Source organism: Prionailurus viverrinus, chromosome C2 (genome assembly GCF_022837055.1).
Source record: "Prionailurus viverrinus isolate Anna chromosome C2, UM_Priviv_1.0, whole genome shotgun sequence".
NCBI lineage: Eukaryota > Metazoa > Chordata > Mammalia > Carnivora > Felidae > Prionailurus > Prionailurus viverrinus.
The window spans coordinates 91,306,018-91,319,594 of record NC_062569.1 but is presented as its reverse complement, the minus strand read 5'-3'; the positions used below and the strand labels follow the sequence as shown (position 1 = coordinate 91,319,594).

At 40.8% G+C, this 13,577-nt stretch overlaps 1 protein-coding gene across 4 annotated transcripts in view; it reads left to right on the top strand.

The window, feature by feature from the left end:
- Positions 1-13,577, top strand: part of PARP14 (poly(ADP-ribose) polymerase family member 14) — a 46,030-nt gene that overhangs the window by 26,913 nt on the left and 5,540 nt on the right. For 3 of the 4 annotated variants that reach the window (XM_047874810.1, XM_047874809.1, XM_047874811.1), the window contains 6 exons: positions 1,738-1,887; positions 2,187-2,249; positions 3,017-3,184; positions 6,871-7,077; positions 9,790-10,389; positions 11,887-12,020. In XM_047874810.1, the coding sequence (XP_047730766.1) occupies positions 1,738-1,887; positions 2,187-2,249; positions 3,017-3,184; positions 6,871-7,077; positions 9,790-10,389; positions 11,887-12,020 (1,322 nt within the window). The remainder of the gene's footprint in view (positions 1-1,737; positions 1,888-2,186; positions 2,250-3,016; positions 3,185-6,870; positions 7,078-9,789; positions 10,390-11,886; positions 12,021-13,577) is intronic. The other variant, XM_047874812.1, reaches the window with a different exon arrangement.

Sequence of the window (13,577 nt, the reverse complement as noted above, 5' to 3'; positions counted from 1 at the left end):
TGGTTCTTTGGATGCCAAACAATTTTGGATTGTAGACTGGGCATTTTAAGTGTTATGCTGTGAAACTTGGGTCCTGTTAAAATCCTCTGGGGCACCTGGTTAGCTCAGTCGGTTAAGCATCCTACTTTGGCTCAGGTCATGATCTCAACAGCTTGTGGGTTCAAGCCCTGCATCAGGCTCTGTGCTGACAGCTCAGAGCCTGTAGCCTGCTTCAGATTCTACGTGTCTCTCTCTCTGCCCCTCCTCTGCTCATGTTCTGTCTCTCTCTGTCTCCCAAAAAGCAAAACAAAACAAAAACAAAAAAAATCCTCTGGAAAATGGTGATCATTTTGTCTGTTCTAGCAGACAGTCCGTTCAGTTCACTCTAAGGTTCTGTCTCATCTTCTGTGTGGGTAGCAGTTCCAATGTTAATTTAGTTCTCAAAGCCTTTGTTATGCTGCTTGGGTCTGCTCCCACACTTGCAGCTCTGTGTGAGTTCAGGATTTATCACACTTCACACACAAAATAGGGGCTTCCTTCTCCACCTGTCACGTGTCTGGGACTCCTGCACTCTCTGGCTCAAGGGAGCCCATTTTCTAGATCCTCTGGCCAGAAAGACAGCGTCTCTGGGAGTGTAAGCTGCCTGTTGGGTTGCCTCATAATTTTTCATGGTAAGATTTCCCTTGTAGGCAAAGTGGAGAGAGAGAGAGAGGGAGAGAAAGAAGGAGAGAGAAAGAGAGAGAGAGAGCGAGCGCCTCAGGTATTGCCCATACATACACACTTTTCAGACCATAAGGGCCCTTTCTCCGGATTCTTCTGGACAGAAATACAGAATGCTCCCTGTGGTACCACGGTGGAGTTCTGTGACTGGGCCCACCTTGAGTCAGGGCCTGAATTAAAAAAGAAAAATTATGGACAACCATGATGATTACTTCTCATACTCTTTAGCTCATAGGGACCCTTTCTCCTAATCCTCTGGCCACAAAGACAGAAATTCTCATAGCGTAGTTCTGCAACTGGGCCACCTTGGGCCAGTGCTGGGAGAGAAAAGAGGAAATATTTCAAAACAAAATAAAATGAGAAACTCCCCCTCCCCTTCCAGGTGGCTTCTTCAAGTACTGACTTCTTCCCCCAGTCTGCCTACTGTTTACTTTTCAGTTCTCAGTTAGTGGCTTTTTTGTATTTATCCTGCATTTTCAATTGTAAATCATGAGTGAAATAGATGCTAGGGGGCCTGATTTCACCCTGGCCAGCAACAGAAGTCATGTTTGATACGTATTATGTTATATATATTATATTTATATAATATATACTATTTATATATATTTATATATAAATATATATTTTATATATTTATTATACGTATATATATTTAAAGTTTATTTCTTTGTTTTGACAGAGACAGTGTGAGCAGAAGAGGGGCAGAGAGTGAGGGAGAGAGAGAGAATCCCAAGCAGGCTGTGCACAGAGCAGAGTGCGATGCGGGCCTTGAACTCACCAACCATGAGATCATGACCTGAGCCAAAATCAAGAGCCAGATGCTTAACTGACTGAACCACTCAGGCACCCCAATATGTATTATATGTTATAATCCTTTTTCAGAAATGGACCATCACTGGGGCTTAGAGTCAGGGCTGGTTAAGGGCCGGAAGTCACAGAGCGGGGGAAGAAGTATGAGAAGAGCAAGTGTGAGGAGTGTGTGATATAAGTTGTTCTTGCTGTTGCCAACTTGGTGATGGACTCCATTTTTCTTCTCAGTCTTCTATGGGACTGGGTTTAGCCCAGATGTAGGAATGCATGAAATGATGATTGGTCCCATCATCTTCCAAGTGGCCTTTGGAGATATCACCAAAGAAGAGGCAGATATGATCGTAAATTCAACATCAAAGACATTTAATCTCAAAGCAGGTACTTGACTTGTCAGATTTTGAGTAGGGTAATAGTCAACTATTCTACAATTGCTACAAACTGGCTTCTACAACTTTGGCTTATTAATGTTAATTAATAACTTTAAAATTATTTTGACATGGTTTCTACTAATTGGTAACAGTTTATAAATTTTTCTTCTTTCTTATCAGAAATACCAGGTGATAGGATTCCTTTGATGATCGGGAAAGCTTTTAGTTAATGAGGCAATCATTCTGATTCAGATGTATTACTTTCATTTTTTAAAATTCATGTTTGTAACTTTGCTTTTTCTCCTGTAGGGGTGTCCAAAGCAATTTTAGAATGTGCTGGACAAAATGTGGAAATGGAATGTTCTCGCCAAGGTAAGGCACAATACTATTTTTTGCTTCAAAATTGTAAGTGGGAGGCTGAATATGGAAGGCTTTGGAGAGGCTGGGGAAAGTCTTGGGATTGGGGAGAAAACGTATTAATCTTAAAATCATACATTTGACCAAAGACTTCTAAGCATAGACAATTAGAAGTGAAAAGCAATCTCACAGTTAAAAAGAGAAAAAAGATTCATCAAAGACCATATTTTAGGAGTCTCTTATTCACATAGAATGCTTTATGTGCCAAACCAAACATTTTGCTTCCTAAACAATCAAAGAGTAGGTTCAATAAAGAAGATGTGGTACATATATATACAATGGAGTATTACTTGGCAATCAAAAAGAATGAAATCTTGCCATTTGCAACTACGTGGATAGAACCAGAGGGTATTATGCTAAGCAAAATTAGTCAGAGAAAGACAAATATCATACGTCTTCACTCACACAAGGACTTTAAGACATAGAAAAGATGAACACAAGGGAAAGGAAGCAAAAACAATATAAAAACAGGGAGGGGGACAAAACATAAGAGACTCTTAAATATGGAGAACAAACAGAGGGTTACTGGAGAGGTTGTGGGAGGGGGGATGGGCTAAATGGGTAAGGGGCATTAAGGAATCTAGTCCTGAAATCATTGTTGCACTATATGCTAACTAACTTGGATGTAAATTAAAAAAATAAAATGAAATGAAATGAAAAAAAGAGACAAAAAAGGTAGGTTCAGTATCTAATTTTGCACCTCTCTGTTTTATGCTTCCCAGTTCAAAAGGGCAACAGTGATTATATAATTACTGAAGGTGGATTATTGAGGTGCAAAAATATTGTTCACGTTATTGGTGGAAACGATGTCAAGAGATCAATCTCCTATGTTTTGCAAGAGTGTGAAAAACGGAATTACTCGTCCATTTGCCTCCCAGCCATTGGGACAGGTTTGTAACCTCTGGCTATCAAGGCGTCCACCTTTCCTTGGATCTGGTGCTGTTAATATAGTTAATGATGAGACTGAGTAAGGGTCTTCACTCCAACGCAGCCCCCTGAGGGAGTAAGCAAAGACTGTGGGTGGTTTAAGTAAGAGGAAAACATCAAAACTGAAGACAGTGTTGAGTATTAGTTAGAGTGACATTTGCTCTCTACTATGGTAGGGAAGAGACAGGAAGGGAGAGAAAAGAAAGAAACCACCCATTTCGTCTGATTCCTCAGTCTCTTTCTCTTTTCTGTCCCCTACATTATTTAGTCTGTAACCTCTTGCTCCATCCCTTCTCCATGAGAACATCAGAGCATCTGCTTGCACCTTGCAGTTGCTGACTCTCAGATGAATATTCCTGCCTTCTTCTTACACCTCTTGGACAGTTGGCTGTGTGGGTTGGCCTTAGGACATCTCCACACAGAAGCCTCTCAGTCACCAGAGCTTAATGGGTTTTGGTTCTATGAGTCATAAATTCAACTCCAAATTTCCCCTTTTCAGCCTACTTGCCTCTTTTGTTTTCCTCAAATTATTTAATAGTTGTGTGGGTCTTCATATAGAAGGATGGTGCTTTGGGTTTACCATTAGTGAGGTGATGTTCTTTGAGCTCTTTTCCCAGGAATCTGAGTCATGGGCATTGATTAGGAATTTCTGCTTAGTTTTCCATGAGAGAGCTGGTCCGGGAGGCAAACATTCTCAGACTTGAAGTGGAACGTAGCTGACTGGTCCCAAAGAGCCCTGGATTGGTGATTCCATTGTGCAGCAATTGAGTGTTGCCCACTGGCATTCTAAGCCCTCCAAAAGCTTAGCTCAGTACACTTAACCACCCTTGTCATTTTCTGAGCTTTCTTCTAATCCTCTGTTATTTTGATTTCTGTAATTCTCTACCATTCCTCTTAATGTTCCCACATGGAATGCTACATCTATTTTATTACTTTCCTATTTCTGAAAGTATAATTTATAGTCCCTTTATGTTTTCATTCCCCATGTAGTATTATCCAATCTTGGGAGATTAGCCAACATGTCTGTCTGCCTGTCTCTCTCTCTATCTCTATCTATGTATCTGTGTATCTATCTTTTATGAACACGCATTAATGACTCACCAGTCTCTGTCTCCATTGGTTTTTCTTCTGAGCTCTGGTCCTGTATTTCTACATAAACTTTATTTGGGCCAAGAAATCAGACAACTCAAGGGTGGCACAGACCTTCCCAAGAAAAAACAAGGAAATGAGGCAGTTTTCATTTTATATAAATATACACGTTTGAGTTTTTCTGGGTTACTGAAAACCTGTTGTCTCTTCCACTGACCTGGTTGCATTGCTGACCTGCACAAATAAATCAAGGTTAGCAGATTTTCCTTGCTTGTCGTCTTTACCAGTCTCTATCACCACCTGATTTGGTCCTTAGACTAAAGCACTAAGGACCTTTAGTGGTGTTTATGTGTTGAACTGGGACTGTGATTGAGACAGCTTCTGGCAGTAAAAGAAGCCCTCTCCCTGGTTCCTTACAGACACCTGCCTGGGGGAAGGGGTGGGTGTCCAGCGATACTCGCAAGCACCTCAAGTTCAATGTAGACTATGAACTTTCTTCTGTTATCTTCTGCCCTGAACCTGCCCTTCCTCTTGTATCCCTGATCATGTTAAAAGCATCACTTTCTACCTGTAATCCTTGACTCTACAGGGAGTAGAGTCCTTTATCCTCCTATGTTCATTAGCTTATTAACTAATTTGATTAAATATTTACCAAGTGCCTGCCATATGCCAGGCACCGTGTTTAGGCACTGGAGACAGAAAGATGTCTCAGAAAAGGGTCTAGTCCATAAGGAGCACCTAGCCTACTGTGAGAGACAGACATGTAAACAAACTACTGCAATACAGCACGACTCATGATGCACACATACTGGTGGGTGGAAGGCAAAAAAGAAGGAACACAGGGTCAAAGGTAAACCCAGCTGGTCACTAGGTCCTGCTGACTTCACTTCCCAACTATCTTCTCAGTCCCTGTACCTGACTCTTAATTCTGGCCTCTTCTTTTTGTTCAGCTCTGGTATTTTGCCTAAACTTTTATTATAGCCTCCTATCTAGATCTGGGCTTCTGTGGAGGAGACCCACCCCTAGATTTATCCTTCTCAAAAACAGATCTTTTTCCCTGAACACACCAGGCTAAGCATATCAAACCCCTGTTACAGTTCTATCAGGCATAGCCTTTCCCTCAGCTTCTCTTACTTCACCTGTTGAATACCTATTTATGCCCATATATCACTTCCTCCGTGTTCTAAGTGCCTAGCTGAGAGCTAGCCCATGATGGGAGATAGTAAATGTTTGTTGACAGTGAATGAATGTGTCTGAACACTCCCGTTTAAAATCTTCCAGGGGCGCCTGGGTGGCGCAGTCGGTTAAGCGTCCGACTTCAGCCAGGTCACGATCTCGCGGTCCGTGAGTTCGAGCCCCGCGTCAGGCTCTGGGCTGATGGCTCAGAGTCTGGAGCCTGTTTCCAATTCTGTGTCTCCCTCTCTCTCTGCCCCTCCCCCGTTCATGCTCTGTCTCTCTCTGTCCCAAAAATAAATAAACGTTGAAAAAAAAAATTAAAAAAAAAAAAATAAAATCTTCCAAAAATCACGGGATAACCATAGCTTTGCAAAGGAGAATTGCTCTCTTTTCCTGAGCATCTAATAAAAAAAAAAAAAAAGCCTGAACAAACCCATTTGTTTAGTTTTGTACAGGGTTTGTCTACATTCCCACAAGTGTCTATGTAGCCAGGCCAGAGTGGTCTACTCTCATTTCTGCATTAGAGGTGGACACCGTCAACAGGGAACATCCAAGTGGGCTGTTAGTCTACCACACCAGGTTAGTCATGGGATTTTTACACTGCTCCCCATTGTGATTTTCCAGCTGCCATTTATTTGTATGCGACTGCTTCCATGGCTTTTCATGGGACTTTTCAAGGGACTTTTCATGATCTTACCTGGGCATTAGGCCTGAGAAACAAGATATGGAACATGCTATACAAAGAAAAAGACTTGCTTAGGTGGCACCTCAAACCTAGCAAGTCAGCTAAAATCTCACTGAGTGTTCTAGAAAAGATTTCCTAGAGGCTCATAGATAACTTGTGTTGCAAAGAATTATAGATTATAACAGATAGTTTACAGCTCCAGGTATCTTACAAAATTAGCTTAGTTTAAATCAGGTCCCCAAAGACATCTGGAAGAATAAAGATACATGCATATAGTCAGGTGACTATGAGCAAAAAAGAGTATGATATTTCCACATATATTAGAATATTTTGCTTTTTATGGACCTTTTGAGGACACTAATGAGCCGAGAATAGTTAATTATCCTTGTAACACAGAAGAACACAGTGAGGTAGGGTCAGCTCAACAGAGTAGATATGAACATCAGAAACCAAAAGTTATATTTCTCGGTCCTTTGTTCATTGTTGGGCTAGTGACTTCCTGACATCCTGGAATAGAAGCTCCCTGTTGCATCTAGGACCTCAAAAGTGTTTGGCCGTGCATTGCTAGAAAAGCCTGAGATGATGAAAGAGTTGGGCAGGGGGGGCATTCATTCTGTGAGGACTGGAATCCCCAACTTACTGCTCAGCCTTCCCAGTTGGGTCTTTCCCCCTCCCTGTTTTTATTATTTGCTTTTCTAGGAAATGCCAAACAAGACCCAGGTATGGTTGCTGATGCCATCATTGATGCCATTGAAGACTTTATCCAAAAAGGATTTGTCCGGTCTGTGAAAAAAGTTAAAGTTGTTATCTTTATGCCTCACCTACTGGACGTGTTTTGGGCCAGCATGAAAAAAAGAGAACCATCTCTGACTTCTCCCCAACAGTCTCTGCCGTCTAAATTAACATGTGAGTTGACCTTTTTTATGAAATGCATATTCCTAATGTGGATGTCACATGAGAAATAGCTAATCTTAAATATAACTATCAGAAAGAGAAATTAAGAAAATAATCTCATCTACAATTTTATCAAAAAGAACAAAACACCTAGGAATAAATTTAACCAAGAAGGTGAAAGACCTATACTCTGAAAACTATGAGACATTGTTGAAAGAAATTGAAGATGACAAATGGAAAAAATATACCATGCTTATGGGTTGGAAGAATTAGTATTGTTAAAATGTCCATACTACCTAAAGCAATCCACAGGTTCCATGCAATCCCTATCAAAATTCCAAAGGCATTTTTCACAGAAATAGAACAAACAATCTTAAATTTGTACAGACGCACAAGGCCCTTAATAACCAGAGCAATCTTGAGAGAGAAGAACAGAGGAGCCTGGGCGGCTCAGTCAGTTGAGCATCTGACTCGTGATCTGGCTCAGGTCATGATCTCACAGTTCATGGGCTCAACCCCTGCACTGGGCTCTGTGCTGGCAGCTTGGAGCCTTCTTGGGATTCTCTCTCTCCCTCTCTCTCTGCCCCTCCCCTGCTTGCACTCGCTCATGCACATGAAAGAAAGAAAGAAAAAGAAAGGAGAACAAAGCTGGGGGCATCACACTTCCTGATTTCAAACTATGTTATGAAGCTATAGTAATAAAAACAGTATGGCATTGGCATAAAAACAGACAGATTAATGGGACAGATTAGAGAGCCCAAAAATAAATCCACACATATACATATCTTCTTTGACCTACAGTGGGGTTACATCCTGATAAACCCACTGTAAATTGACAATGTCATAAGTCATAAATGCATTTAACACACCTAACCAACTGAACATCATAGTTTAGCCTATCCCACCTTAAACATGCTCAGAACACATTAGCCTAGAGTTGGATAAACTCATCTGACACAAGCCTATTTTATAGAAAAGTGTTGAACATCTCGTGTAATTTATTGAACTATAATGGAAGTGAAAACGGAATGACTTTACAGGTCAGAATGGTTGTAAGTGTAGTGGTTTTTGACCCTCACAATGCCTGGCTGGCTGGAAGCTATGGCTCACTGCCAGTGTCCCACATCACAAGAAAGTATGCCACCACATATTACTAGCTCAGGTAAAGATCAAAGTTCAAAGTATAGTTTCTACTGAATGAATATGATTTGCATACTATCATGAAGTTGACAAATGGTAAGTTGAACCATTGTAAGTTGGGGACCATCTGTGTGGTCAATTAATTTACAACAAAGGAGCCAATGGGAAAGGATATCTCTTCAATAAATAGTGTTTGGGTGCTTGCTTCAGCAGCACATATGCTAAAATAAATGGTGGTAGGAAAACTGGACAGCCCCATGCAAAAGAATGAAACAGGATTACTGTCTTACACCATACACAAAAATCCACTCAAGATGCATTAAAGATCTGAAACCATAACACTTCTAGAAGAAAACAGGGAGTAAGCTCCTAGATATCAGTCTTGGCAGTGATTTTCTTTGGATTTGACACCAAAGCACAAATAGCAAAAGCAGAAAATAAACAAGTGGGACTACCTCAAACTGAAAAGCTTTTCATGGCAAAGGGAACCATCAACAAAATGAAAAGACAACCTATGGGATGGGAGAAAATATTTGTAAATAACGTATCTGATAGGGGTTAATATACAAAGGGGTTAATATATAAAGAACTGTTGCAACTTAATAGGAGAAGACAAATAATTGGATTTAAAAATGGGCAGAGGATCTGAATAGACACTTTTCTAAGGAAGACATACAGATGGCCATCAGGCACATAAAAAGGTGATAAACATCACTAATCATCAGAGAAATGCAAATCAAAACCTAAGGAGAAATCACCTCACCTGATAGAATGGCTAGTATCAAAAAGACAAGAAATAACAAGTGTTGGGGAGGATATGGAGAAAAGAAACCCTCATGCACTGTTGGTGGGAATGCAAACTTGTCCAGCCATTGTGGAAAACAGTATGGAGGTTCCTCAAAAAATTAGAAATAGAACTACCATATGATGCAACAATTCCACTTCTGGGTATTTACCTTAAGGTAATAATAAAAAAACTATCTTAAAAAGATTATCTGTACCCCCATATTCATTGCAGTAGTATTTACAAAACCAAGACATGGAAAAACCTAAGTGTCCACCAACAAATGAATGGATAAAGAAAATGTGATATATATACATACATATATATCACATGGGCACTGGGAGCTTGTATATATATATACATATATATATATATATATATATATATATATATATATATATATGTATGTATATATATCACACACAGACAATGGAATATTATTCAGCCATAAAAAAGGAGGAAATCCAGCCATTTGTGACAACATGGATGGACCTTGAGGGCATTATGCTAAATGAAATAAGATGATCTCACTTAATATGTGGAATATTAAAATACATACAAACTGTTAGATACAGAGAAGAGATTGTTGGTTGCCAGAGGCAGCAGGGGGTGGGATTGGGAGGTGAGGAGGGATGAAATGGGTGAAGAGGGACAAAATGTACAAACTTCCAGTTATAAGATAAATAAGTCCTGGAGATTAATGTACAGCACAGTAACCAAAAAGAGAGAGAGAGAAATAGCTAAGCTTCCTTTCTTTGCTTTTCTTTTTTTCTTTTTCTTTTTCTTTTCCTTTTTTTTAGCATTTATGGGATCCCTGAGTCAATCTCCCCAAAAGCAGAATCCTTTGGTTTTGAAAAAGAAAACAGAATCAGCAAGTTTTCAGGTGTGTGGTGAAAATGTAAAATGTGTGGAAAACGCTCTCACCTGGATACAGGATCTGATTACAAAGGAACTGTGTCCTTACACCAATGAAGATGAGTGTATCAAAGATTTTAATGAAAAAGAATATCAGAAATTGAATGAGCTGCAGGAGAACTTAAATATTGCCATTTGCTTGGACAGTAAAAGACCTCTGATTGAAGTTTTTGGGATTGGCAAAGATTTGACAGAGGCTAGAAATGCAATTGAGGAAATGATCAAGAGAATTAGATTGGCCAAAGAACAGAAATCCCAGGCAGATTTTATCAGTGAATTTGTAGAATGGCAATATTATGACAAAGACACTTTTCATAGTTTTAAGAAAATAATCAATCTGCAATTGGAGAATGCAAGGAAGGCAAAAAAAAGGACAGCTGTTGTCAAAGTTAATCACCAGACCTACACCGTGGACCTGTGCAAGTACAGTGCTACAGATGCAGAAGGACGCAGTTTACCTGTTCGGCGCCTCATGAAATCTGAAGGTGAGTCAAACCTGTGTGCTTGTGATCCATTATTTTACCCCTACTTTGGGCTTAACACTATTTGGTACATACATCGAAATTGTACTCAAGCAGATCAAATTCAGGCAAGTCTTATGGGATAAAATAGAAAACTTGGTGTCTGAGCTTAATGCGCTTACATTATGGCTGGGGAAACGTAGCATGGGTGCACTCAACAGTCTGAGGCTGACCATCTTAATGGTGACAGTACCCAAGCCTTGCAGTTGTTCCCATCTCTACAGTGTATCAGCTTTCCAGGGCCAGTTCTGCTGCAGAGATAATGGCTCCTTCAGTCAGAAGAGGGAAAGCCGTGGGCTTTAAAGAAAAGTGGCTCAAGGTTTTCTAGAACAAAAGGAGAAGACAGCCTGGTCAGAGTGGGCACTCTCTTGTGACTGATAACCTGGAGAGCACTGGGAGCTTGTAGGATCTTCTCCCAGAATTCACTTCCTCTCCTGCCCTGAACATAAGTCTTCCTCAATGCATGCATCAGGAGGCAGCCTTGGAATTCTCTGACTGGATCGACTCCCTGAGAAGGGACTGTTTGTGTTGTGTAGATAGACATTCCTGTCTTTGAACCGCACAGGTCCTGCACCGAAAACTAGTAAATTGGCTTCTGGTACATTATCTTTATCTCTCATGAGATTCGTGTGAATGAATTCCTCAGACTCTGAGCCACCCTATGGGAATGACAAATCAAGTATGATGTTCTGTTTAGCAGAAGAGAAGACAGCAAAACCTGCCAGCCACCCAGCTCTTAAGGATGTGGAGAAAAATAATGAATAGATGCAGAGGGCCTTGTGGTAGTGAGGCGTTCCGGCAAAATTCCACGCTTTTCTAACAAGACCATTGTAGGGAAATCATTTATTGTTAAATTATTAAATGATGACAGATTAGAGACTGAACAGAATATGCAGCTTGAGTTACACCACACCAGCACTTCTTAAATCTGAGCATGATCAAAACTTGTTAAGATGCAGGTACATGGGTTCCACCCCTCGGAGAGTTTGATTCAGTAGATCTGTGGGTTTTTTCTTTTTCTTTTTTTTTTTTAACATCTATTCATTTTTGAGACAGAGACAGAGAGAGAGTGTATGAGCAGGGGAGGGCAGAGAGAGGAGACACAGAACCTGAAGAAGGCTCCAGGCTCCGAGCTGTCAGCACAGAGCCTGATGTGGGGCTCGGACCCACACCCACGAGATCATGACCTGAGCCAAGTCAGATGCTTAACCTAAGATTGAGCCATGCAGGCGCCCCTGTGGGGTTTTCTCTTAACAAGCATTACGATTGGTTCTGATGTAGGTTGTCTGTGGGCCATGCTTTGAGAGACATTTTCTGAGAAAGATAAGAACTTCTTGAACACGTTGAGTTAGGAGATAATAAAGTAAGAACACAGATGATACTCAGTTCTTCAGAGCATACCAGGAGCGTGTGGATGGGCCTTCCCCGGTGTGTGGGAGTCCTCAAATGTCCTCTTTGCAGTTGGGATCCCCGAGCACTGGAGTGATATGAAACAGCAGGATGTCTGTGTGGTTGAGCTACAGCCTGGTCATGCAGAATATGCCACAGTGGCAAGCAAGTTTAATCAGACCTGCTCACACTTCTACATAGAGAAGGTAAGCCTTCTGCTGACATGGAGTTTCTTAAGAATGGTGGAGATGAGTGGCATCATGGTCCTGGATAAATCTACAAATACATTTGCAACCACATTGTTTTCCCAGAATTAGAATATTTTATGGCAATCCGATTTTTGATTGTAGATTCTACTCCCATCACTATAATTACAGACACATTAAGATTGAGATCGTGTCAGTTATTACAATATAATATTAGATTGCGATATGATGTTAGAATACTAAAAACACATGTTGACTCAGTGAGGAGCTGGTTAGTAGTGATCTTGAAGAGACAGCTGACAGTAGAAGCCTTCCCAAAGGAAGAAGTCTTTTCCCAAAGAGGAACCAGTTAGTGACCCTGTAGAGGAAGAAAACAGGAACATCCCCCCCAAAAAGAGGAAACTCTCTTCCTCCAAAGGAGGAGCCACTCAGCAGCGGACCTGAAGAGGCTGCTGACAGCAAGGGCAGCAGCTTCAAGAAAAAGAAAAAGTTCCAAAAGCTAGCCCAAGAAAATGAAAACGGACCCACAGCAACATTCCCCCACCCACCCTGATATCCCAGCAGAAACGAATTCACAAGAATCTGTGAAGCAAGCTAGTAAAAATTCAAAGATAGAGCTGCAAGGTTGGATTCAATAACTAGAAAACACTACAAAGACACACAGAGGCCCTCAGATCAGGATTCTGTGCTTCTGCTCCACCATTCACAGATCAGCAGCACTCGCTTCTGCGATTAATTCCAATGGTCCTTTCCTTGTTTGTCTCCCTCATTTTGGCATCTTCCACTTTTAAGCTTCAGTGTTGCTCTTTGAAATTATGGTCCCATTTGACCTCTATGGCAATATTATATTAATGCTTTCTTCTTTAACTAGTTTTCCTTTCGTTATCCCTGTTATTTATTTCTTCTCCAAACTGCTAATCCTAGCTTTGCCCATAGGATTTATAGATTGCTCTTCTGTCTCTGTACTTCATCAAGAAATGTTTTTACCCTTCTTGGCTTCAGCTGCTATTTCAATGTTGACAGCTCCCAAATCAACATCACCAACTTGGATCTTTGATCATACTCTACAACATGTATTTTTACTTTTTATTATTTTTTTAATGTTTATTTATTTTTGAGAGAGAGAGACAGAGACAGAGCATGAGCAGGGGAAGGGCAGAGAGAGAAGGAGACACAGAATCTGAAACAGGCTCCAGGCTTTCAGCTGTCAGTACACAGCCTGACGTGGAGCTCAAACTCAGAATGGCAAGATCATGGCCTGAGCCAAAGTCGGATGCTTAACTGACTGAGCCACCTAGGCGCCCCTACAACATATACTCAATGGCCTAAAAATATCTCTGCTTTAATATCTGTCTGCTAAATCAATTTCCCTAAATCTAACTCATCATCTCACTGTTTCCCTTTCCTTCCCCACTTCTGTCCTTGGTTCCACCACTTTCTGAGTAAAGTTAGAGACCTTTGGGTACCTTCCCTTCATCCATCAAAACAAGTCTGCCAATAAGGCCTGCATTTTCTTTCTTACCAAATTTTCTATTTCTGCCACCACTCTGTTTATTT